At 37.5% G+C, this 26,211-nt stretch overlaps 2 protein-coding genes, 11 non-coding genes and 2 pseudogenes across 18 annotated transcripts in view; 3 read left to right on the top strand and 12 right to left on the bottom strand.

The window, feature by feature from the left end:
- vps37a (VPS37A subunit of ESCRT-I) overlaps nt 1-20,755 on the bottom strand; it is a 29,098-nt gene extending 8,343 nt beyond the window's left edge. Inside the window, exons 1-3 of one of the 2 annotated variants that reach the window (XM_004539167.2) lie at nt 20,634-20,755; nt 1,929-2,075; nt 519-593 (exon numbers count right to left, since the gene is read on the bottom strand). In XM_004539167.2, coding sequence (XP_004539224.1) covers nt 519-593; nt 1,929-2,038 — 185 coding nt within the window. In that variant the 5' untranslated portion in view covers nt 2,039-2,075; nt 20,634-20,755. Of the gene's footprint in view, nt 1-518; nt 594-1,928; nt 2,395-20,633 lie in introns of those variants that run through there. The other variant, XM_076885082.1, reaches the window with a different exon arrangement.
- On the bottom strand, nt 5,209-5,414 carry LOC111500983 (small nucleolar RNA U3). The gene has a single exon (XR_002721326.1). It is a non-coding gene; the product is annotated as a small nucleolar RNA U3 (small nucleolar RNA).
- Nucleotides 5,888-6,101, bottom strand: LOC111500988 (small nucleolar RNA U3). Its single transcript, XR_002721330.3, has one exon. It is a non-coding gene; the product is annotated as a small nucleolar RNA U3 (small nucleolar RNA).
- On the top strand, nt 6,446-6,574 carry LOC143419267 (small nucleolar RNA U3; annotated as a pseudogene).
- LOC112435062 (small nucleolar RNA U3) lies at nt 7,291-7,504 on the bottom strand. The gene has a single exon (XR_003024400.2). It is a non-coding gene; the product is annotated as a small nucleolar RNA U3 (small nucleolar RNA).
- On the bottom strand, nt 8,397-8,602 carry LOC112435063 (small nucleolar RNA U3). The gene has a single exon (XR_003024401.2). It is a non-coding gene; the product is annotated as a small nucleolar RNA U3 (small nucleolar RNA).
- Nucleotides 9,432-9,637, top strand: LOC112435061 (small nucleolar RNA U3). The gene has a single exon (XR_003024399.2). It is a non-coding gene; the product is annotated as a small nucleolar RNA U3 (small nucleolar RNA).
- Nucleotides 11,233-11,432, bottom strand: LOC111500982 (small nucleolar RNA U3; annotated as a pseudogene).
- LOC111500981 (small nucleolar RNA U3) lies at nt 11,902-12,113 on the bottom strand. The gene has a single exon (XR_002721325.3). It is a non-coding gene; the product is annotated as a small nucleolar RNA U3 (small nucleolar RNA).
- LOC111500980 (small nucleolar RNA U3) lies at nt 14,187-14,399 on the top strand. Its single transcript, XR_002721324.2, has one exon. It is a non-coding gene; the product is annotated as a small nucleolar RNA U3 (small nucleolar RNA).
- On the bottom strand, nt 15,673-15,880 carry LOC111500987 (small nucleolar RNA U3). The gene has a single exon (XR_002721329.3). It is a non-coding gene; the product is annotated as a small nucleolar RNA U3 (small nucleolar RNA).
- LOC111500985 (small nucleolar RNA U3) lies at nt 17,028-17,243 on the bottom strand. Its single transcript, XR_002721327.2, has one exon. It is a non-coding gene; the product is annotated as a small nucleolar RNA U3 (small nucleolar RNA).
- Nucleotides 18,585-18,800, bottom strand: LOC111500979 (small nucleolar RNA U3). The gene has a single exon (XR_002721323.2). It is a non-coding gene; the product is annotated as a small nucleolar RNA U3 (small nucleolar RNA).
- LOC111500986 (small nucleolar RNA U3) lies at nt 19,361-19,576 on the bottom strand. The gene has a single exon (XR_002721328.3). It is a non-coding gene; the product is annotated as a small nucleolar RNA U3 (small nucleolar RNA).
- A 29-nt stretch (nt 20,756-20,784) lies between the features above and the next one.
- The window catches only part of micu3a (mitochondrial calcium uptake family, member 3a), a 45,014-nt gene continuing 39,587 nt past the window's right edge, over nt 20,785-26,211 (bottom strand). For 4 of the 5 annotated variants that reach the window (XM_012917592.4, XM_012917593.4, XM_012917596.4 and 1 more), the window contains 4 exons: nt 24,653-24,761; nt 24,352-24,509; nt 22,367-22,431; nt 20,785-21,965 (listed from right to left, as the gene is read on the bottom strand). In XM_012917592.4, the coding sequence (XP_012773046.3) occupies nt 21,959-21,965; nt 22,367-22,431; nt 24,352-24,509; nt 24,653-24,761 (339 nt within the window). In that variant the 3' untranslated portion in view covers nt 20,785-21,958. Of the gene's footprint in view, nt 21,966-22,362; nt 22,432-24,351; nt 24,510-24,652; nt 24,762-26,211 lie in introns of those variants that run through there. The other variant, XM_076885081.1, reaches the window with a different exon arrangement.

Below are 26,211 nucleotides of genomic sequence, written 5' to 3'. Positions count from 1 at the left end.
TCTGAAATTACTGTATGCAGTGTGACAAAAAGTTTCAGAAAAGAGGCCCATAAAATCCAAAATCCTTTTTGGCCTAACCCATGTTGACAGTCATAATGCTGGGTATGTTTAAGCAGCCTCCAGCATGGCTGCTATTATTCCCATTCTGACCACTCTTTTAAACTGACCCAAATTTCATCTGAAAAAACACGGCTGGTTATAACAGGCTCTGGCAACAATACAGCAGTTTGCAGTCCACAGTCTCCAAGCCTGAAGGCAATGCGGTACATGAGATGCTATTATCATTACCCAATGGTGTGAGACTCCCAGTGCAAAGTTCAATGCAATTACTGAAAATAAAAACCAAGCAGAAATGCAAGAGAATATAATGATAGTAGTGAGAGATCTAAAAAAAAAAAAGCAGCCAGATGTATATGAGAAAATGACCTCCAATGTGAGCTTAGGTAAGGCTCTTTGTTTTCACAGCCATACAATTAGAACTTTTTGACCCCACCTGGTAGGTGTATAAATGTACTCACATGTTAACACTAATGGTTGAATTGTTGACTGTGAATGGTATTCTGTATTCCACATCCTTCTGGATTTCTGCAAGGCTGTAAAACAGGAACAGGGCCAGAAATTTGAAGATTTATCAACATGCAATCAAAAGAAGATGCAAAAGAAGAATTATACACCTAAGGTCAAGGTTTATGAAATTCTGCTAGTTTGAAGAGCAAATGATAGATTCAGTATTTATCCTCACCCAACAAATTCTGTCGGTGAGGGATTAAATGGCACAGAAGGTGAACATAGTTTTCATGAATAAGTAAATGCAATCTATTTATGGCACTTAGTAGTTGATCGTTGGGGAAAAGGTAGGGAAAAAAAAGTTGTTTCACAAAAAAGAGCAATTAATACACTTGACATGTTAGGTTTTAAAATCACACACAAGTGTCTGTCAGTGTCTGATAATAATGAACTTTCCCTTCCACTGCCTCTAATGCTGCTGATACCACTATTTATCTGAATAACTGCAGTTTCACCAGATAAACTGCACCAGTGAAATGATGGAATAATTGTAATGCCACACTGTTTATAAAATCACAACTTGAAAAAATAGGGCAAAGAAGGTTCATGTTGAAGTTGGTCCGGAAGTCAATATAAGGGGTTTAAACAGTCAGCACCCCAAAAAATCAATTACCATGTCAAAGCAGCGTGTAGAAAACCTTAACCTTACACCTAGTAACATCAGTGTCATCATATGAGAAGCATTCAACAGAGCTCCATAGCATCTAAAAGCACATGATCTGCATTTGATATGCTTGGTTCCTTCTCAGAAACTGTGTAATCCCTTTTCTTTGTCACACACGTGGCATAATTCGCATTAGGAGATAGAAGACTGTGACTCCTCAAGAAATGAACCACAACAGTGGGTTTATGGTGGCTTACGCTGGAAACATTCGTTGATAAACAAAGGCTAATACTTTAATCTCCACTTCTCAGTAACAAGCTCATTTTAAAACTACATGCATGGCAAACACATGACCACAGGACATGTTCAGCCACGAGCCCTAAAAATAGACCCTGTCATTTAATGCTAACATAGCACGCGCTAATTAGCCATGAGAAAAGGCTAGCAAGATTAGCTTACAAACCAGACTAAGGGGCTTCACAAAAGTGGGTTTACCTAAAATAGTATTACATAATTTGAATATTTAGAGAACAGATGGGATAAATGTGGTCGATAATAAACGAAAAGTTGGTTGCTAGCATGAGGTACTTTTAACTTAACTATGAGAAGTAGCTAGCTCTGAGAAGTAAACAGCAGGTGTGTTGGTAAACTGAGTGAGGGTGTTTTCTATTTAACCCCATTAAAATGTTCAGGAAACATCGTGGTGACCATAAAACAATCTCACGGGTCGGGTTTTGGGGTGACGGATCGTTATTACCTTGGGTGGGCAGCTTTTAGGGACTCGATCTGCCGCTGTCTCTGTTGCTGTAAGCTGTTCAGAGGAGGGAGAGATCCAGAGCCTTTGGAGGTTGGGAAAAACCAGTTCATTCTCTTCTGGAGAAACCACTGACCGGACTTGGCGAATCTAAAGGCCGAGTAAAAACGAAGAAGAAATGGAAGAGAAAGTCAGCATGAGCGGTACACGGTGTGGAGATTTGCGGCGCTGACCGCTGTTAGCTGTTTGACTCTCGGTTTCTCGTCCTCACAAGGTGTACTTTCTGTATATGTTACAAAGTCGGATGGCATATCCTCATTTGTTGGTTAAAGTGTCAGTTCCGGTTTATCTCCCAAGAGCTGTGTGTAAATGTCACCCAGTCATTAATATCATGCGAGAGATTAAGGCTAAAGGAAGAAAACAACCTAGCTAATAACAGCTTGATCAACTTATTTACGTGTTACGTCACGCAAACGCCTACGTAGAGCGCAACTTCCTGTTTTCAACCTTTTTTCACAATAAAATATGAGAATAACATATTTTTGGGGATTGGACCTTATAATAAACTATATGAGATTTAAGAATAAAGCAGCAAAACCATTTTAAAAATGCAATTTTTTAGTAACATAAATGATAATAATTTTGTGGGTGTTAAAACGTTTTAGGGTGAGCATGGGTCCCTCTTTATGTAGGACTCCACTACATTTTTATCACTTGTCCCACACATTCAGATATTGTTCCAAATTTTTGTTTTTAAAATCCATCCTCTAGGATGTCTGTGAAGGTTCTCAGTCATCCAGGTCATCGTAGTCAAAAGAGCTTGCAAAGAAAAGCGTCTGGACTTCTTTAAGTTGCTTGAAGACGTTTCACCTCTCATCCGAGAAGCTACTTCAGTTCTAAGGTCAAATGGTGGAGAGTCCCAGATATAAACCTAGTGGGAGTATCCCCCCACAGAGGGACAAAAGGACCCCCTGATGATCCTCTAATCGCCTGAGCTAAGGTGTGAAACTGGGTGTGGGTCCCCATCAACCAGAGTTTCGGGTGAGTTCATTGTGAAACCTGGCCCCACCTTATCATGCGAATTCCTGAGGTCAGATGGCCCAGGATGTAAGTGGGCGTTAAGGCGTCTGGGAAGGGATCTCAAAACTGGATTATAGATGGCAGAGAGTTGGTGTCGTAAACCACCGCCTCTGTTCAAAGATGGTCGCTCACAGTGGACATAGATGGCTTCTTTCACTCCTCTGAAAGAAGCCATCTATGTCCATCTATGGGGGTTACTCCCACTAGGTTTATATCTGGGACTCCCACCATTTGACCTTAGAACTGAAGAAGCTTCTCGGATGAGAGGTGAAATGTCTTCAAGTAACTTAAAGAAGTCCAGACGCTTTTCTTTGCAAGCTCTTTTGACCATCCTCTAGGATGCATATTCTTCTAAAGTGTGAAGAAAGTAGCAATTTCACCATTGGTCTTCTCCCTTTTTTGTCAGTTATTTCTGAGTCTAACAAGAAACCTGTAGCTAAAAAGGAATCTGAAAGAAATAGGCAGCTGCAATGTGAGAATGTAGATAGGCAGAATTTGATGGTAGTCTGTAGGATGACTTGAGAAATCAAGAAGAAGTAGCAAGTGAAGGCAGACACAAGGATTTAATAGTGGAAGCTTAAGAAGGAATAACGTTGCACAGGGAAAAATTGTCACAGGCTCTGGGTGGTAGGGAAGAGTTCCCAGATATCTGGAAGTGGTAGAGCTGAAGTGGTGAAGGAAATTGCCAAAATGGTTTTTGGTATTTTCTCTGGATAGAGAAAAGAAGACAAGGAGGCTTTGCGGTGAATATGGAAATGCAGGAAAGTATTCAAAAGAAGAGGTTAACAAATAAATATCAGGGAGATGAAGAAAGTCAACAGGAGTACCGGGAGGGTTTTGATCCTAGTGATTTGCTAAATGATGATGATGATGATTTTTAAAGTTGACATAAAGTATATTAAAAAACCAAAACACTCCAAAAAACTCCAAAACTCAAAGAGGTTTTCAAAGGTGGTTGAAAAATATCCCAATAATTTATCTCACAACTGATCATAGTCAGGTGTACAGTTTAGATTTTATTCTTTGCACTGACAATACTGCATCCAGTTCCACTGTATATATATAGTGACGATAAAAATTATTGTACTTATCAGTCCTAGCATAACTAAGTCAACATAACTTTAAGTTAATTCTTGAGTATGCCCATCAACTTTCAGTTTCTTAAAGATAATTTAATACATATTATAATGCAACACAATTACCAACCATTCAAGCAAACATGGCATATTTTTTTTTTCTTAAAATATGGGAATCAAATACAGGGCAGAAGGCCAAGGCATGCTGGATCCCCCACCCCAAGATCACGATTCATGGTGAACATGTAACACTTCTTATCACATACTTTTGAAACATTTTTATCTCAAACATTTGCTCAAAAGTTTGGATTTAAACTAAAGTGCATTTAAAGTACGAAATTGTAAAACCAAAGCCAACCTTCTTTAAAACATATTTCCTTCCTTTATGCTCCATAACAAGGCAAAGTGAAATTATTTAAAACAGTTGCTTTTTGCCCAGAAGAGACAACCATCTGTGTTTTTAGCCCTTGTGATAAAAACCGGAGCTTTAAGCACTTTAAACTATTTTTATCTTTAAATCTTTTCTATGACCACTCAGACCATATTCCCTTCATCAAAACTACATTGAACTATAACTTTCACAAAAGCAAGATCAATCTACTGATAAAAATATTTTTTGGCAACACCAATTTGGAAACATTTATGTTGTTCGTGTTCAAAAATTTGATAGGAGTAAAAGATAATTTGGACCTGTTTTTGTTTTGTCAACAAAAGGGGATGATAAAACCATGGAGATGGCATCAGTTTAAAAGAGACAAGTGGATGGTTCACTCACAATATTATTTTGCTTTACTTCATACACAGTCCCTGTAAATGCTTTCTAGGCTTGGTAATGCAATTCCCAGCAACTTACTTGCTATCATTACTGTCTTTCTAATTGCCTTTTTCTGTCCCTCAGAGGCATTTCCAAACAAACAGTACAGAAATTCAACACACTTTCAACAAAAGCCCAGCAGAACATGTAAAGCATTTTAGACTTTGAAGGCTAAAAGTTTCTGCAAAAATATAAATTCAATGCCTGTCTTATTTAAATAACTCAGAAGTCACATATGACTTTTCAGGTATTAGTAAAGGGCAAGTGTCTGGAAAAACAGTTACACAATGTTTTCCTCTTCAGCTTTCTTAAAACGACTCAGATCATACTCACTTCAATTCTGTAAAGAAGCACAGAACAATCATGAATGACAAAAAACACATGACAGAATCATGACTGTTTGTCAGCTTCATACTTCAATGGAAATATCATAGCAAACCATGTTGGTTTGCAAGACCATACACTCTACAAACACATCAAATAAAACACCATAGGAATGATCCTTCAAAGTATAGCCTTAGAAAAACTGCGGGCAGAAAGAGCTAGCGATTCCCAGGACTACTCTCACTCATAGTTTGCCTCAGCTGTCAAACATGGCCAAAGTCTTGAGTTAATGAGAAGTTAATGAATTATCACTGTTGTACGTAACTACAGCAACATTAGCTCAGATGAAGCTGCTTTTAAAGTTGATTACGTAACATTTAAATCCAGTTTTGAGAGCCTTGATGCTCGGTAAAAGTATTTTAATATAATACCATTTACTCAATCCAAAATCTGTTGCTGCCATTACTGTGATCGTTTTCCAGAAAGTTAAAATTTGAAAATGACCCAAAATCATAAATAGCGCACATTTCAGATGCAGTTGTTCACATGACCATTAAATGTCACACCGTCTTAGATTGTGACCAAAGCACATAACTACCTATGTGGAAGTAATCACCAAACCAAAAAAACAAAAACACACTTTTGTTTTATTCTTTAATTATTCTAGAGCCACTCTGAACATATTCCCTTTCTCACTGCTCTACAGTAGAGCAATAAGCAATCATCCATGACAGAGAACGTGTGCAGTACAGCACTACTCCATCAGCTTCATGCTCAAAAGAGAATATCACAACTCATCATCGTGGTTAGCAAGACCATACACTCTAGAAACACATTCCTCAAGTCAAAAACTAAAGAAATGATCCCTGAAAGTATAGTCTTAGCACAACTGAGGATGGAAACAACAAGTCACTCTCAGTACAATTATTCTCACTCAGGGTGTTGATCTTTTAGAAATCGTCTTATTATCTAATGTTACTGTTTGTCTGTTTGTTATGAGTTATGAGTGTCTAGGGTGCCAACCTCTGCCGCACCTCGAGGTGCTGACAAAGGACACATTTTACATAGAACAGCACACAACATACATAGAACCAAATTTCAAACTGCATTTACGTCTCATTATCTGAGCTGATGTTACTGTTTGACCAGTTTTGACAGCTGAGGCAAACCATTAGTGAGAGTGACTGTCCTGGGAATCACTAGCTCTTTCTGGGCATTGCTTAGCTAAGACTGTACTTTTAGGGATTGTTTCTATAGTTTTTGATTTAAGGATTGTGTTTCTAGCGCGTATTGACTTGACATAATTAGCTGCGATGTTTCCTTTTTTGAGCTTTGATGAAGAGAATATGATCTGAGTTGTTATTAGACAATGCTTTAACCACAGAAAACACAGGTTCAGCCATCCCATGCAAGCCCCTTCATATGTAAGCAGAGTAGTTGCTGTATTAACAAATCAGAAAAAAAAACTTGTCGAAAGTCTCTATATGAACTGTTCTTCTTTTTTTAGTGAGTAACAGCGACCAGTCTGTTGAACAAGAATTTCTTACACTTGGACTAAATGTTGTCAGTGTACCAGCTCTTCAAGCAGGTCAAGACATCTAGTGACCACTTGTATTATTGGTCTCAGATAATAGCTTATTGAAATAAAAACCAAGATTTGCAGATACACAAGTGCAAGGGAGCATAATGTGTGATCTATAAATAGCAGCCAGAGGTGTACAAGAAGAAGACCTTAAATGTGAGATTGGCCAAATTTTGATCAAGTAGTGCTCTTTGTTTTAATCCCACCTGATAGGCAGACAAATGGACTTGCATGTTAATCTAGTCATCTAGTGCCCACTTGTATTATTGGTCTAGGGTTAACAATTTATTAGATAATTTCAGCTTAGCACTGACCTTTACTTGACCATTTAAAACCAGAAATTACCAGATGGAAAAAAAACAGCAACACAGCACAGGACTTCCACTCTTATCTGATTCACTATCTCACTGAGCCACAGGGAAGTAATAATGAGCTATTAAACAGATAAATGTTACACAAATTTTTCAGTGCCTGTTTAACACTTCTACAACCACTCTGATCATATTCTCTCTCTTACTGCTCCACAGTAGAGCAATAAGCAATTATCAATGACAAAGAACATGTGCATCACAGTACTACTCCATCAGCTTCATGCTCAAAAGAGAATATCACAACTCATCATCGTGGGTAGCAAGACCATACACTCTAGAAACACGTTTCTAAAGGCAAACCTTATAGAAATGATTCCTGAAAGTATAGTCTCAGGTTACAGGAGGGTTAAAACTGCATCTCATTCATGGTAGCATCATTCTTACTCACGGTTACTTCAGTGGCTCATCCAAAGATACCAGTGCTTTTCTTCCTTATTTTAAGAAATAGTTAAGAAATGTGCCACTAAAACACATTTACTTATTTATTTGATAGATTTGAGATATTTTTTTTAAGTTTATGGTGTGGCAATCAAATTGAGTCATCCTCATGAGTCGTAGTCCTGTCTGACTGAGAATTTTTTTCTGTTCTCTTTGCTTAAAATCTAGCTGTTCTCTATCATATTGAGAGTATCTCTCTCCACTCCGTTACATATTCCATATATACGGGGTTGAGAGATAGTCTCTTGCTCAGAGAACCAAGGTTACAGTGTAACCATACGTTACCCCCAACATTTGGTGACTTTTATCTAAAAATTAATTTTCCAGAATGATGTTTGCTTAATCATTTTTTAGAACTCTCACGATTGCATGACACACTATACTAAAACTCATGTAAGTTAAGACTACACTTTCTATAGTTTCTGATTTGAGAAATGTGTGAGTGGTTGCATGAATGTACAAAAAAAAATATTGGCTTGACTGCTTTTATCTATGACTGTAGTGATGCTGGCTTAGATGTAGTTTTGATACATTGCTTAGTGGAAAGAAAATTATTTAAGCAATATTTGTTCTGAGAACCACTGTATTAGATAATTCTATTTAGCACTGATCTTTATTTGACCATTTAAAACAAAAAATCACCAGGTGCAAAACAACAAACAAGGTTTTTTAAATTTAGATAAGACTTCCACTCTTGTCTTCAATGTGCTACAGAGAAGCACTGACCAATAAGTAAATAGATGCTACATAAATATTTTTCAGCAATTGTTTTGTAACACTTCTACAACCACTCTGAACATATTCCCTTCGTCACTGCTCTGCAGTAGAGCAATAAGCAATCATCAATGATGAAACAGCACAACACTGTGTCATCAGCTTCATGCTCAAAAGAGAATATCACAACTCATCATCGTGGTTAGCGAGACCATACACTCTAGAAACACATTTCTCAAGTCAGAAACTATAGAAATGATCCCTGAAAGTATAGTCTTAACAAAACTGCCAATGGAAACAACAAGTCACTCTCAGTACAATTATTCTCACTCAGGGTGTTGATCTTTTAGAAATCGTCTCATTGTCTAATGTTACTGTTTGTCTGTTTGTTATGATTTTTAGTATAGTGTGTCATTCAATCATGAGTGTTTTAAAAAAAATGGTCAAGCAAACTTCATTCTGAGAAATAAATTTTTAGATAAAATGTTAGATGTTGTATCTATTTCATGCTTAGAAGTATTACAAGTAATCATCGTGGTTAGCAAGACCATACACTTTAGAAACACATTTCTCAAATCAGAAACTATAGAAAGTGTAGTCTTAACTTACATGAGTTTTAGTATAGTGTGTCATGCAATCGTGAGAGTTCTAAAAAATGATTAAGCAAACATCATTCTGGAAAATTAATTTTTAGATAAAAGTCACCAAATGTTGGGGGTAACGTATGGTTACACTGTAACCTTGGTTCTCTGAGCAAGAGACTATCTCTCAACCCCGTATATATGGAATATGTAACGGAGTGGAGAGAGATACTCTCAATATGATAGAGAACAGCTAGATTTTAAGCAAAGAGAACAGAAAAAAATTCTCAGTCAGACAGGACTACGACTCATGAGGATGACTCAATTTGATTGCCACACCATAAACTTAAAAAAAACCCTCAAATCTATCAAATAAATAAGTAAATGTGTTTTAGTGGCACATTTCTTAACTATTTCTTAAAATAAGGAAGAAAAGCACTGGTATCTTTGGATGAGCCACTGAAGTAACCGTGAGTAAGAATGATGCTACCATGAATGAGATGCAGTTTTAACCCTCCTGTAACCTGAGACTATACTTTCAGGGATCATTTCTATAGGCTTTGCCTTGAGAAATGTGTTTCCAGAGTGTATGGTCTCGCTAACCACAATGATGAGTTGTGATATTCTCTTTTGAGCATGAAGTTGATGACAAAGTGTTGTGCTGTTTCATTATTGATGATTGCTTATTGCTCTACTTTGGAGCAGTAAGAGCGAGAATATGATCAGAGTGGTTGTAGAAGTGTTAAACAGGCACTGAAAAATTTGTGTAACATTTATCTGTTTAATAGCTCATTATTACTTCCCTGTGGCTCAGTGAGATAGTGAATCAGATAAGAGTGGAAGTCCTGTTTAAGATTAAAGAATTTGTGTTGCTGTTTTTTTCCCCATCTGGTGATTTCTGGTTTTAATGGTCAAATAAAGGTCAGTGCTAAGCTGAAATTATCAAATAAATTGTTAACCCTAGACCAATAATACAAGTGGGCACTAGATGACTAGATTAACATTCAAGTCCATTTGTCCGCCTATCATGTGGGATTAAAACAAAGAGCATTACTTGATCGAAATTTGGCCAATCTCACATTTAAGGTCTTCTTCTTGCACACCTCTGGCTGCTATTTATAGATCATACATTATGTATGGGCAGAAATCTGTGCCATCAGAAACTTTTTGAATAAGTTAAATTTGAATTCTGAATTATAAGTTGAATAAATGCTTTTAAAAACTGAATATGAATTAGCCTAATTTGAAATTCAATTTATTGGTTCGAAAATGATCATCACTTAATTGAAATTGAATTTTATATTTTGAAAATGAATTCATTTGCTTTGAAACCGTATTTTATCCTTTAAAAATGTAGCTCTCGAATAATTTCAGATTCACTTCTCACCATTCAGTTTCAGTTCTACAATTCAATTTCAGTTCCAAAATTCAGTTTTTTGGGACTTACATCCGGTTTTGGTTCAAGAGTAATCGAGCGCAGATTAATAGAACTACGTTTTACTAGCGGACCGAAAGTGTTACTGACGGGAATCTACAGCATCTTGAGCTGAATTAAGACATCAGAAGTCATTTGTTATGTCGAATGACCAGCGGATAAACTCTCAGGTTGGTAATAAATGTATTACATGTATAAGAACAAGCGTCATGTTAACAAATGATAGCCGTACAGTAACTGTTATGCTTATTGTAGCTGTTAGCTCAAAACGCTAATTTAGCGTAGTTTGCCCTGAATTCAGCTTTGACAAACAAATATGATCGACTGTTTCTAGTAGAATTCCAAAGTTGTCATCTTGCACCCTCTCAGAGTCCTGTATGCTTGCAGAGACCCCTACAGTAGGGAAACATGCAAAACGATGTCCAAACCTTTGTATTTTAGCTTTATTTATGTCTTACACAGCATCCTAACTCTTTAGCTGACTTAATAACTTTAGCTAAAGTGAATAGTTAGTCTAATTCATTAGACTCCCATAATTATGCTCCCATGCACTTGTGTATCTAGAAATCTTGGTTTTTATTTCAACAAACTATTATCTGACACCAATAATACAAGTGGCCACTAGATGTCTCTACCTGCTTAAAGAGTTGGTAGACTGACAACATTTAGTCCAAGTGTAAGAAATTCTTCTTCAACACTTGTCTCTGTCACTCACTAAAAAAAGAAAATGTGTGTAAAGTCCCTTAAATAAGCATTTGTTTTCTCATTTTCAGTTATTAATACAACTACTAAATTCGACTTACACATGAAGGGACTTGCATAGAATGATTGCACCTGTGCTTTTAGTGCTATGACACCAGCTTAGTGAAATATATTTAAAGCATTTCCTAGAACCACTCAGATCATATTCCCTTTGTCAAAGCTCCAAAAATTAGCAATGAACAGTCATCAATAACAAAACACATGACAAAATCATGGTTGTCTGTCATTTTCAAAAGCGAACATCACAACTCATCGTCGCGGTTAGCGAGACCATACACTCTAGAAATACATTTCAAAAACTATCGAAATGATCCCTGAAAGTACAGTCTTAATTAAGCAATGGCCATAAAGAGCTATTGAGTCCCAGCACAGTCACTCTCACTAATGGTTTGCCTCAGCTGTCAAACATGGCCAAAGTCTTGAGTTAATGAGAAGTTAATGAACTATTACTGTTGTACGTAATTACAGTAACATTGGCGCAGATAAATCTGAAGTTAGAGTTGATTACGTAACATTTAAATCCAGTATTGAGAGCATCAATGGTTGGTAAAAGCAGTTAAATATAATACCATTTACTCAATCCAAAATCTGTAGCTGGCATTACTGTGATCGTTTGCCAGGAAGTTAAAATTTGGAAATGACCAGAAATTGTAAATAGTGCACATTTCAGATGCAGTTGTTCACATGGCCATTAAATGTCACAATGTCTTAAACCATGACCGAAGCCCATAACTACATATGTGGGAGTAATCAGTAGACAAAATAAAATAAATTTACTGGTTCTTTTAACTCTTCTAGAGCCACTCTGATCAAATTCCCTTCCTCAGTGCTCTACAGTAGAGCAAAAGGTAATCATCAATGACAGACCATGTGCAGTACAGCACTACTCTATCAGCTTCATGCTCAAAAGAGAAAATCACAACTCATCATCATGGTTAGCGAGACCACACACTGTAGAAACACATTTCTCAAGTCAAAAACTATAGAAATGATCCCTAAAAGTACAGTCTTAGTTACGCAATGCCCAGAAACAGCTAGTGATTCCCAGGACAGTCATTCTCACTAATGGTTTGCCCCAGCTGTCAAAACTGGTTAAACATGAACATTAGCTCAGACTTAAATGCAGTTTTGATTTGGTAACCGCTGTTCTATGTAAAATGTGTCCTTTGTCACCACCTCGAGGTGTGGCGGAGGCTGGCACCCTAGACACTCAAAAGTAAAATATCCAATCTAAAAAATGAGTGTAATTTTACTTTCTGCATGGTTCTGTAACCACACATACAGCATTTTGCAGTTACAGATAGCAGTCTCCAATCTGAACGCACTTGAGGTGCTATCATCATTGCTTCACAGAATGAGACTGTCAGTGCAAAGTTCAATGCACTTACTGAAAAAAAAAGATTTGCAGATACACAAGTGCAAGGGAACTTAGAACAGAATAGAATACCTCTTTATTGTCACTGTTACAAGAACAATGAAACACAGTTTGGCATCTTTCTGTAAATCTACACAATAACACAGGCATTTACATTTACACAAGAAAGATATGTACAATTTATACATACACATGCATACATATGGCTACATACATGCATACATACAGATACATACATATATGTATATACACACACACACAAACTTCCACATACACGCTTACATATATATACATACACATACATGAGGAGCATGTGCATTGTGAGGTGCAGTGTGATCAGTGCTATTGCACATTGAGTGTGTGTGTTTGGCGGGGGGGATACTGTTGCTACTATAATAAATATGGTTATAATAAATACTGTTTAAAGAGGTCATGTCCAAGAGTGTTGGCAGTGCAGTTATCCTCCAATAAGGGCGGAGGTAGGGCATGTTTGACAGCCTGTGGGTAGAAGCTTCTATTGAGTCTGTTTGTCTTTGACCTGATGGACCTGTAGCGTTTACCAGAGGGAAGGGGGGGGAAAGTGAGTGTCGAGGGTGCGAGGGGTCTTTGATGATGATACTGGCTTTCAAAAAGTCTGAAAATATCTAAAGTCCACTTTTCCACCTATCAGGCGGGATTAAAATGTTCTGACAGCAGATTTGTGAAAACTAAGAGCATTACCTGATCAAAATTTGGCCAATCTCACATTTAAGGAATATTAAATCTTTACTGTCTCATCTGAAATGTTGTCCTTGCTCTACAGAAGTTTTACTGAATCTGTTATTTCTTTCTGTATCGCTGCTTGGTTTGGTAACGTGACTCTGAAGAACAAGAATCAGTTGGGACTTTTGGTAAAAACTGCCAGCAAAATCTCAGGGCATTGGCAAGACAGACTTTTGACCATTTATAACAAGCATGCGCTGAGGAAGGCTCATTCTATTGTTAATTGTTTTAACCATTCACTTCACACTGAGTTTAACTTGTTGCCCTCTGGCTGTTGTTTTAGAGTACCTGTGAGGAAGACCAAAAAACTTGAGGTTTCTTTTATCCTTACTGAACCCATCTCTTTAATGGAAAATAACTGTCTTGTGGCTTTTTGTTATTGTTTTGTTTATTCTTATTGTTGCCCTTGGTGCTATACTAATTTCGTGTTGTGGGACAATAAAATATTGAATTGAATTAAGGCCTTCTTGCACACCTCTGGCTGCTATTTTTAGATCACACATTATGCTCCCTTGCACTTGTGTATTTGCAGATCTTGGTTTTTAATTTCAGTAAGTGCACTGAACTTTGCATTGACAGTCTCACTCTGTGGAACAATGATGATAGCACCTCACGTAACGCATTGCCTTCAGGTTTGGAGAATGGTATCTGCAACTGCAAAATGCTGTATGTTTGGTTACAGAACCATGCAAAATGTAAAATTACATTCACTTTTTTAGATTGGATATTTTACTTTTGAGTGTCTAGGATGCCAACCTCTGCCACACCTCGAGGTGGTGACAAAGGACACATTTTACATAGAACAGCAGTTACCAAATTTCAAACTGCATTTACGTCTCATTGTCTGAGCTAATGTTCATGTTTGACCAGCTTTGAAAGCTGAGGCAAACCATTAGTGAGAGTGATTGTCCTGGGAATCACTAGCTCTTTCTGGGCATTGCTTAACTAAGACTGTACTTTTAGAGATCATTTCTATAGTTTTTGACTTGAGAAATGTGTTTCTAGAGTGTATGGTCTCGCTAACCACGATGATTAGTTGAGATGTTCCCTTTTGAGCATGAAAATGACAGACAACTGTGATTTTGTCATGTGTTTTGTTATTGATGACTGTTCATTGTTTATTTTTGGAGCTTTGACAAAGGGAACATGATCTGAGTGGTTCTAAGCAATGCTGGTGTCATAGCACTAAAAGCACAGGTACAATCAAGTTTCTTCATGTGTAAGTAGAATTCTGTGGTTGTATTAACTAAAAAAAACAACAAATGGTTATTTTAGGGACTTTAAACAAATTTTCTTTTTTTAGTGAGTGACAGAGATGAGTCTGTTGAAGAAGAATTTCTTAAACTTGGACTAAATGTTGTCAGTCTACCAGCTCTTCAAGCAAACTTTTTTTGAGAATGCAATTTATTAAAAACAAGGCTTAAACAGAAACAGGCTGTTTACAGCTGATCAAGAGTTTAGGACCACAACTCCAAAAAAACAAACAACCTGTAACCCCATTTTCTCTCTAAACTAGCAGAATTCAAATAAACCTTGACTTCAGGCGCATAATTCTTGTTTTTTCTTTTTTTTTTTTGTTGGATGTGTTTTCTGTCATTAATCAATGTTCATTACTTCTTTTCAGAGCTTTGACAAAGGGAATATGATCTGAGGGGTTATAGGAAATGCTTTAAATATGTTTCACCAAGCTGAGGTTATAGCACTAAAAACACAGGTACAATCATCCCATGCAAGGTAGCCCACGTGGAAATAGAATTCAGTAGTCACCATCACAGTCACCACTTGTAACGCATGTAAAATGTGGACTCTGTCATCAGAGCCAGGTGATAGAAACCTACAGATGTTTGCTGGTTTGGTGCTTAACTCTAATCACTAAAATAAAGCACATTTTAAAAGCAGGTTCAGAGGCTTTTCCGTTCGAAAGAATTAATGTAATTTTACTCTTGGCATGGCTGCGTAACCACTCTGATTGTCAATAACAGACAACACATGAAATAAAACTGTCTATCAGCTTCATGCTCCTCCAGTCTATGTAAAAAACACTGTACAAACATGTAAGAGAGAATGACAGTACTAAATAAAAGAAAAAAAAAAAACAGGTAAGAGGGATGGTAAATAAAGGTTACAAAGCAATGACTTAATGAAAAAGACTATTTGTTTCAGGTTGAAAAGATTCAAAAGGTTCATGTCTCTGAGTCATTAAGAAGTAAGACTGTGTAAAAGCACCTGGATAACATTTAAGGATGTATAACTTTTTTTTCTTTCTAATTTACTAACCTGACACTCCAACAGTCCTCAGTCCTCTTTTAAGATTTCAGTGCAACAACTAAGATGACTTTTTAATAAGGTAACAGTGTCTGTAACAGAAACTTTAAACACAAGCATCCAAGAAAACAACTAAATCACACTTTACTACTTTTTAACACTCTTATAACCACTCTGATCATGTTCCCTTCCTCAGTGCTCAGCAAAGAGCAATCATCAATGATAGAGAGAGTATGAAATGAATCATTATTCTCCACCAGCTTCATGCTCAGAAGGAAACATCGTGACTCATCATCGTGGTTAGCGAGACAGTACACTTTTGAAACACATTTCCCAAGTCAGAAACTATAGAAATGATCCCTGAAAGTATAGTCTTAGTGTGCTCACATGTGTAAACTGCATGTGGTTTTCAGTAAAGTCTTCATCAGTCAGGGTTCTTCTCTGCTATTCTATAAACCTTGTGCAGTTGCCATGTCTCGTCCAATCATCTGTGTTTATGCAAAGAACATAAATACAGAGGATGTAAAGAGACAGAGGAGCAAAGAGTGTGCGCATTAGAGGAGCTGCGTAAATCTGCTGTTTGATGAAACCAGAGCAACACACTAGACACAGAGGAGAGAAAATACCAATGTTGGTCAATCCTCTTGCTCCATAACACTGAGACATGCCTCTGAGAACTACCTCTAGTGTGTAGGATGGAAAGGGATGGGACTCGATATTTATGTTTTAGCAGCGTGTTAAGCAGATGTTTTGAAACGCTGCTACAAAGTGTAGTTCGAAACACCCGTGTTACATGACCATAAGTAATATAGGTTTTGGTGCGCTTTGCCCCAGTTTCAACTGCTGGCTTAGTTTCTGCTTAAAAGTTTGACTAGCAGAGTGGAGAACAAAACAGATAACAACATAAATTCCTTGAAATGTTAAAAGTCATCAACTCCAGCAGCAGAAGCAAAGGACAGTTTGCTGATGCAGCTGTGGAGGTGAAAAAATAGCCCACGGCTGCATCTGTTCCAAGGACACATGATCCTTTAGATTGGAAGGAATGATAAGTCATATATCCTCATATTTATAGGTTAGCCTACCTATGTATACTTGCAGCGTTTCCAAGGCTAAAGAGGTAAACTGCCCAAAAAGACACTAACTGAACCCCGAAATATGTTAAACATGACAAATGTAGACATTTGATTTTCTCTTGTTCATCTTCATTTTCCATCAGCATAATTAGCAACATTTGATCACACTTGATGCCACCGTAGTTGAAAAATCTTTTACAAAGCTTACTGGGGCCTACTCAGCCCACATACAAAGTAGCAGGCATTTAAATCTACTGAAGATATGAAAAACATGTTGATCATTAATAATTTGGTATAAGTATCACCGGTTTTGAACTGTGCAAGGCGATTTCACAGAAGTGCCACTGAGAAGTGACATTAAGGAAAGGCTCAGATTGCCATTAACACGGAGTAATACTACTGTAGCAGTGTATAAACCAATCATTCAGTTTCATTTAAACAGTTTTAGTAACCACTCTGATCATATTCCCTTCCTCATTACTCCACAAGGAAGTAAATACCGGTCATCAATGACAGAGAACATATGAACTGAACCATTATTCTCTATCCGCTTCACGCTCAGAAAGGAATATCACGACTCTTCATCGTGGTTAGCGAGACCAAACACTTTAGAAACACATTTCTCAAGTTAGAAACTATAGAAATGATCCCTGAAAGTATAGTCTTAGTGTGCTAACATCAGAAAACTGCATCTGCTTTTCTGTGAAGTCTTCATCACTCAGGGTTCCTCTCTGACTTTCAATAAGCTCCGCCTGTTACCACGATTTGGCCAATCATCTGTATTTATGCAAATAATACTGTGTAGCACATCCAATCACATACAAGAGAGAACGGCCAGACTAACAGATCAACTTTATAAAAGTTTTTAGGGAACATGACGTGTAAATAAAAGTAAACAAAAGTGTGATGGTTGCGCCATTCAGTTGAAGCTAAAAAGATTCAAAAGGCCCGCCTCTCACTCACTGACAAATTAGACAGATTGTGTAAGTGTCCCTCAAACATGAAGTACAAAAAATATAAGGTGGTTTAGCAATCTGAGTACATAAATAGACTGTGCTAACTTGCAGGTTCCTTCACATACAGACAGATTATTAGACAACAGAGAGACACAGCTGACCCGACTACTGATATTTTTAACTTATAAAGTTGGCTCATGATTTATGAAGTGAGTGCATCATGAATATGTTTATTATGAATTCTTTAACTGTAGTATAGTAAGCGTAACTAAACATAAAAAGTATAACTACACATCTTTTACACATACATGTTCTGAAATTGTTTTTGTAGACCTGGAATTTAAATGTGCTTTTTTTTGTTCTATGTACAATAAACAAACACATGACTGGACAAAAAGGTTTGATTCAGACCTGTTCTCACTTCATGTTTGAGATTTTTTTTTAACTTCCAATAAAAAAACAATTTCACATGTTTCCGTGGGCCGAATCTATCACTTGAATATCTCAGTAAGGCCTGCAGGTAATCAGTGTGCTAAAGTAGAACTGGGTATTCTTTTTTTATCAGTACGGATTCAGCTAGTCCGGTCTGGCTCGATGCTGAAGGCCTTGGATTCGTCCTCCTCCTTGTGTAATTTGTTCTTAATTTGTTTTTGGGGGAAGGTTTTTGTTTGTTTGTTTTTTCTGTTGTCTATATAAATTTGGTTTTGTTGCCGGAATATATTTTCCTTCCTACACAAAATGCAGCAGTGTCGAAACATCTGTAAGAAAGATTATTGGGATCTACTCAGTCTACATACAAAGTAGGCGAGAATAAAATCCATAAAACTCTCAAAAATGACATGACAATCATGTGTTGATAATAATTATTGATACTTGGGTATGATAAGAAGCCCTGTTTTATATTTTAAAAGTACTGGCTGTACGGTTATTTCACAAAATGGTGTTAACAAAAAGAATGAAGACAACACTTTTATGTAGTACCTGTTCCTGCCACAGGAAACCATCTCTGCTGAAAACATAGCTTTATATGACTTCTTTTGTACCCATTGTAACCACTCTGATCATATTCCCTTCCTCATTACTCCACAAGGAAGTAAAGACCGGTCATCAATGATAGAGAACGTATGAACTGAATCATTATTTTCTATCCGCTTCACGCTCAGAAGGGAATATCACGACTCATCATCGTGGTTAGCGAGACCATACACTTTAGAAACACATTTCTCAAGTTAGAAACTATAGAAATGATCCCTGAAAGTATAGTCTTAGTGTATTTACATGTGGAAACTGCATGTGCTTTTCTGTAAAGTCTTCCGCACTCAGGGTTCCTCTTTGACATTCAATACGCTCCGCCTGTTACCATGTTTTGGCCAATCAACTGTGTTTATGCAAATAATACTATGTAGCACATCCAATCACTGGATACCTCTAACAATACTGACAGCAAATGTACAGGAGAGAACGGCCAGACTAACAGATCAATTTTATAAAAGTTATTAGGGAACCTGACGTGTAAATAAAGGTTACAAAAGTGACTTTGTGATTGTGGCGACATTCTGTTGAAGCAGAAAAGATTCAAAAGGCCAGTCTCTTACTGACAAATAAGATAGGTTGTGTAAATGTCCCTCAAGCACGAGGGACTTTTTTAATGCACAATTTAAGTACACATGACTTAACAAAAGAGTTAATTTGAGACTTGTTCTAGAGATGAGGTAAACTGTTCCACTGAAACTCAAGCTGCTATTTTAACATTCATCACTGCTATAGATAAAGGTTATCAAAATTAGGTACTTTAATACCATGTATAATTTTTGCACACTATTCGTAACCACTCTGATCATATTCCCTTCCTCAGTACTCCACAAGGAAGTAAAGACCGGTCATCAATGACAGAGAACGTATGAACTGAATCATTATTCTCTATCCGCTTCACGCTCAGAAGGGAATATCACGACTCTTCATCGTGGTTAGCGAGACCAAACACTTTAGAAACACATTTCTCAAGTTAGAAACTATAGAAATGATCCCTGAAAGTATAGTCTTAACGAAATTCTGGGTCGAAGCAAGAAGTGATTCTCGGGAACGCCATTCTCACTCACGGTTTATGTCAACTGTTAAACATGACCTAAACGATCAGTCCGCGAGGAGTTAGTAGACTATAACTTTTACAGAGCTACGATTATGCAAGTAGATCTAAAAGTGTGGCTAAAGCTGTTTATTTAAGTTTTAAAATCCAGTTTCCAGTCCCACAATGCTTTGCGAAAGCAATCGCATACATCACTATACGAATTTATTTATTTTCACTCAAAAATCTGTAACAACCGTTATTTTTATTGTTTCCCTTAAATATAAAGTTGTGAATAACATAAAAATTGAAAGACACAATGCGTTGATCATGGAAATAGCAGTAACCTTAAGTTTAAATAAATGTTGTGTGGTGCATCGCTTATTATACTCCTGACATGAATCTGGAAAAGAGGAAGCGTTCCGCTTAGAAACCACTATTACAATTTGTTTAATTAAAAAAAAGTTTAAACTTGTAACAATTGGTTAAAATATTAACGATACATAAATCACAAAAAAGAGACACGTCTATTGTTTTTTCTTTTGTAATATAAGACGTCGAATCTGTACGTGTAGCACCGCAGCTACCCTTGTTACGACACACGAGGGCAGCATTTCATTGGCTAACAGAGTTTAATCGTCACGCGATATTCAATGTTTAGAAGACTGCCAAAATTTATATTTCGGTTAATTTTTGCTTAAAATAATAAAAATAAAAAGAACTCCGTTACATTAGTACACAACATCCTAGAAAAACTCACTAGGCGTCGAATAACTTCAACACGGACGCCTAACTTTAACTGAAAAAGCTAGGTGAAATAGTTTCACCTTCAACTAAAAGCAACACACTAAGGGCGAAAACTAAAATAAAAGTGCGCCACAAAAGGCTCAGTCGACAGTATTTTTAACTACATTTTAAACAGGCTGTAGCTAATTATCGGCTAACATAAATGTTTTCACCCAGAGACACCACGCCTCCATCTCAATTTTCTTTCTATAAAAATATTTTTAATCATCTTTGAAACAAACTACTCACCAGCATGTTGTCCAACAGCACATTCGCTTTGTCTTAAAGAAACAGTCTCAATTTTTAAAAGCTTTAAAATAAAGCCAGATAGCCAGGAGACTCCACAGTTATTAACGTTTTGTTTTGTTGCGCATGCTCAGGGACAGAGAAGAAATTCGCGTGTTTTCTTAAAATAGTTTATTCGTGCATGAAATTAATCAAACAAACGCACTCGTTACATTTAAATGATCGTTTTAAATATCAGAACAATTTATAATACATTAAGACAATTCAACTTGATGTTCCAATTATCAGACATATGTCATGCTAAGACAACGTGTAGTCATCAATGCATAAGTTTTGTATTTGAAATTAAAAGCTCAAAAACTCGTGAATTGCTTTGGAAAAGGGGGGTGGATCAAAGGCACCTATGTGTGCATCTACTTATGAATACTAGGAAACCAGGAAACACGAAAGAGGCAAAAACATTCACCCCGAAAAAATATTGAAATACATTTTTCATACCAAGACCTGCTGTAGTATTAAGATAATAAAGCATTCCTAACTGCAACAGTAGTGTGAGTCATACTGTTCGTGCAACAAAAAGTAAGGGGTTAGATGGAACTACTGCTTAACATAATATAAATGAGTTGAGGACATTACAGATCCACAACATATTCAATTAATTATATAGTTTCAGCAACATGCAGGTTTCATATTGTATAACTGTTATCAGTTTTATATGGATGTTACTTTAATCCCCTAGAACTCATTTAAAGATTCTTGTGCTCCTATAGATTGCAGTGCTGTAGCGGAACTAACAAAGCAAGTTTTTAATAAATGCAATAATTAAAGTAAAGAAAGCAACTTTTGGGCCTATAGATTTCAGGGTGTTAACCAAAAGTTCTCCTCCTTATTATAAAAAACAAAATGACAAAGTTCCTACCATTGTGGAGGTATCGCGTTAGAACAGACATTAAATTTCTATCGTAACAAATCAACATTTAACTACATGTAAATCATACCCAGGATAACTGACATCAGATCAATGGATGGATGGATGACTGGAAACAGGGCAACAAAAAAAAAAAGACAAAAAGAATGACACTTATTATCATCACAGAGAGAATCAGTCGGCTTTGTGCGGTCATGCTTGCAGTAATCACATATGTACAGTCTGAAGGTCGACAGGAGAACTGCTCCACAAATACTGGCTCCTCCTGATTAATTAACGTCGAAGCTCCATCAGATTTCGTCCACTCTCTATGGCTCCTTGTACCTCCTCCACAACAGGTGCACCTGTCTCCGGGCCTCAGAGCGAACACATCTGGAGAAGGAGGTGTGCTGTCTGCCCTTCACCTGGTAACCACAGAGCAATCGGACGCAGTTCACTTCAACAACTCACTACCTTTAAACTTTATTCAAAATGTACAGTCAACTAAAATATGGCAACTACTGGGACACAGTGGCAGTTTTTAAAGTATCACAGTGGAGTAAAATGCCCTCAGATATTACTGAAGATATTCAGCAACCTACTGCTCCTACTCTTACACATACAGGTTCACAAAATATTGTACAGTATACTCTATGAATTATATGAAAACCCATTCTGTAGATACATTGTAATAAGGCTAAACAGTTCAGGTGAATCAGACACGCAAAAGAAGTCATAATCCAGACTGAATTCAAGTCAAGAAACTACCTGCAACTCTAGAAATAACAACGAACAAACTCCTTGAACTGTAGCTGTTAGTGATACTTATCTGCTTGCCAGCTCCTTCTTCAGACAGGACCTGAAGGAGGTAGCACGCTCCACAGCTTTATAGCCCTGAGATGTGTGTAGACAGCCAGAGTGAGGCAGGAAGACAGGAAAACAATCGCAAAAGTGGTGGGCACATGGAAGGTGAGAAAAACAAAAGTATAAGTGTGGTAAATTCATGACAATAGGGAAAAAAGCATGGGTTAGAAAGGAGATGAAGAGAGAGGTACATCAGCAAAGTAAGGACAAAAGAGAACACTGTTAAAAAGCCAAGAGAGTGAGGCCAAGACAGCATCAAAAGGGACATACGGGACCATATAAAGTGCAACATCCAGGCCTACAGTGGTGCCAAGTTTATTATCACATGACAACCTCTGTAGAAAAAAAGGATCTGAGCAGTGTTATTGCATCAAAATCCACCACTGGGGGGCAGTATGGCCTTTTCTGACAGCATCACCAAATTGCTTATAGGTGATTTCCAACCCACAAGCCTTCAAATTATCTTCCATTTAAGCTTTTTTTTGTTACATTCCTGATGCTTACTAAAAGTTTTTCATCAATATTTTTAACCCTGTTATCATGTGTGTATGTTAAATGCATTTTTCTTTTGTTTTGGGTAACTGTTGATTTACCTTAACTACTTGACTGCAACTGAAGAGCACAAACGGTCATGAGTAAAGGATGGCTTAGTTGTACCAGCAGAACTTCTTCTACAAAAAAGGTTTAAGAAACAGCTGAATAACAATAATAATTGTAGTTTTGGATTTCCTGTTTTTTTGTTACTCTGTGACACTAAATCCTGGCACAGGTAAAGCTAGTTTGCATTTAAGGTAGAGACTGATTTGTTATTCTATAATGAAACAGGCAACAAGAAGCTCCCATGTTTTAAATTTCAGCTCTTCTTTTTTGAATCTAAAATGCTCAAGAAATAACACATCCTATAGCTTTAAATCCCTGTAATTTGTTTATGTGGCTAACTTTGAAATTGTAACTTCACCTCGACCAAGTTTTTGGGTAATGCTGGATGTCAGAGTTTATACTTGAGAACCCAGATGCTTGGACTACACCGTTCTTCTGGTCCTCTGGGTGCCACCAAAACAGCTTTGACCCACTAAAGCAAGGCGTGCACACAACCTGGTATCATGGCATAGCGTGTAATAGACACGCCGGTCCACAGTGTCCATTTCACACTTTGCCTCTCCAAAGCGTGAAATGGGCACGCATGCAGAAGCTGCAGTAAGCTGCAGTACCAGTAGAGGGAGATATTTCATTTCAGGCCAACATGAAAATAATCAAAGTAAAGCATTTAAAGAGACATTACTAATGCATTCATGAGCAAATTAGCCACTTAGCTTAATAATTTCTGGCATAGTGGGAGCTTAGAATGTACTTTATACCTTTCTTGGTCACTGTGGACTTTATGGCTTTACATATATTTTCTTCCCTTGTTGCAACTTGCGTCTCCATTTCATGCTTTAGAGAGGTAACGTGTGAACTGGACACAGCAGACCAGTGTGTCTATTACACGCTTTGCTGTCATAGGCTGTGAAGGCGCCTCGTGGTATCTGGAAGTTCAGCAGCAGATCTTTTAGGTTCTGTAGGTTGTTTGTGTTAATGGAGTATGTGCCCATGTGCCCATGTGCGGTTCAGTTGGGCTCAGGCATGCTACACATGTACAGTTCATCTGTAGTTTACATCTGGCCATAGAACTCCCAAACTATAGCTGCCTTTGGGTGCTCAGTACTCAGGCAGAGTATAAGGCAACTGGTCAAGTGGGAGTACACCCTAAATCTTAATGAGAAACCTGTCTCTTTGTAAGTGCTCTGGAACCCACTTGACCTCAGACCTTTCTGCGAAGGGAGGTATATTTCTCAAAAGTGGTTCCTTTTTCGTGTCCTGGTGACTGGCTGTGCTTCAAACTTTTTCTAAACAAAGATTTTTCAGTTGGAGCTGAGTGCACTTTTTCTCAAAAAGAAGGAAGTTCTTTACCCTGGCTCCCCTGTGCAGCCGGTCCTTCATGATACCAATGAACTCTTTGTAGGACAGCTGGTCATCGTGATCGACATCGAAGATCTTGAAGATGGTGTTTACAAGGTGACGTGTCAGCTTGAGCCCTGTGGCCACATACACCGCTCTGGCAAACTCATCTATCAGGGGAGAAAGTAAAAATGACTTTGATCATTTGTCTAAGTGCAGCTGAGTGAAAAACCTGAAGGAGAAAACACAGCATCAGTGAGTGTAAGCAGAGACCTTCAGTGCCCGCATTTCAAGCTCAATACAGTTTTAATACCTTGTCCAATGGAGCGTGCAGCAAAGTTATACATCTGCATGGCAATGGCAAAGTCTTCAAGGTTGTTGAGAAACTGGAAGAAGGATCTGAACTCATCAAAGGTGATTCCCTGAAACACAAGTAGAAACAGTTAACAAAACAACTGCAGGGAGAGGTACTGGACAGAAAGAAGCTTGGAAATGACAAATATCGTTTGAGCGAGACTGTGAAGGTGCATTTAAGTGGCGTGCATACAGCATTCCTCAAAGTGCATCTAGTCATCTGTCTGAAAAATTAAAAAGCTAAATGATTATTCAAGCGATTCCATGACATGGCCTCATGAAGGACGTAAGAAGTCATTCATGGGGTTAACCATCGTATGTGTGTATGATGTGGAAAATTTTTCGTTTTCCTCAGTGGCTTTGGCTTAATTCTCAAATTGCAGTTAAAGTTCGTATGAGAAATCTTTTACAGCATTTTGTTATTCAGAAAGAGCTGCTCTCTATACAGTGGCATTTTCAAATGTTTCAATACAATTTGGCAAATCACTAAGCAGAACACTTATTGATTCTTTTTGGAATAAAAAACTCTGTTTATTTTTTACTGTATAAAATGTTGTGTTGACTCATCACATGCAGAATAGTCCAGCTAATTGTCCACATGTTTAGGTCAGTAGTGTAAGTAATAAGAGTAAGTGTAAGCAGTGTTGGGAAGGTTACTTTTAAAATGTATTCCACTACAGAATACAGAATACATGCCCCAAAACGTATTTTGTAACGTATTCCGAATACGTTACTCAATGAGAGTAACGTATTCTGAATACTTTGGATTACCTATTACATTATCATGCTTTTTTACAACTACATGAATGTACTATTGCTGTGTGATTTATTACTTTTACTGAAGGTTATTCGCCATACCAATACCAATCAGATGTTTAAATCTTAATATAAAATGAGTAACAGCAGGTTGACGTTAGGTAAGGCTACACTTTTTGCAGCGATCTCGTATAGAAAACTATTCAGCACGTATATAAAACAGGTCCGCGGCTCTGAACCGTAGTAAAGCGACCTCTGGCTAATACGTCAGGTTCGTGTCGGGCTCGTGGCCGAAAACTAGCTTTACTTGGTTGTTTGCTGTGCGTTGAAAGGCTGCTCCAACTGAACTTATTGTTTTGGAGAAAAACACGAAAAAAGTGTATAGTCGAGTCTTAATAGCTTACTTACAACTGGGCTCATCAGGCACTCTTTTTGGCTGCAGTTGTTATTATTATATATACATGCTTCCAGCTCCCGTTTCTGCTCAGTGACAACTCGTACTTTTCCTTTTACTCGCTCCTCGCGCTCACAGACACACAAGGGTATGGCAGTTCATTCTCCCTGCAGCACGGACTACACTGCCCATGAGGCTACATTCTTTAGGGCTATGCCTGTAACACTCTGCCTATTGCCTTCATATGAAATCATTTTTGTGAATCATTTTTTTAAATATTCACATCATTATGCGGGCTGCAAGTAGAGGTGACATGGGCCGCGAGATTGAGACGCAGGCATTAGAGCCTCTTAATGCGCCTTTTGTTT

Source organism: Maylandia zebra, linkage group LG6 (assembly GCF_041146795.1).
Source record: "Maylandia zebra isolate NMK-2024a linkage group LG6, Mzebra_GT3a, whole genome shotgun sequence".
Lineage (NCBI taxonomy): Eukaryota > Metazoa > Chordata > Actinopteri > Cichliformes > Cichlidae > Maylandia > Maylandia zebra.
Note: the sequence above shows the minus strand (reverse complement) of the source record. Positions and strands in the feature narration are given on the sequence as shown.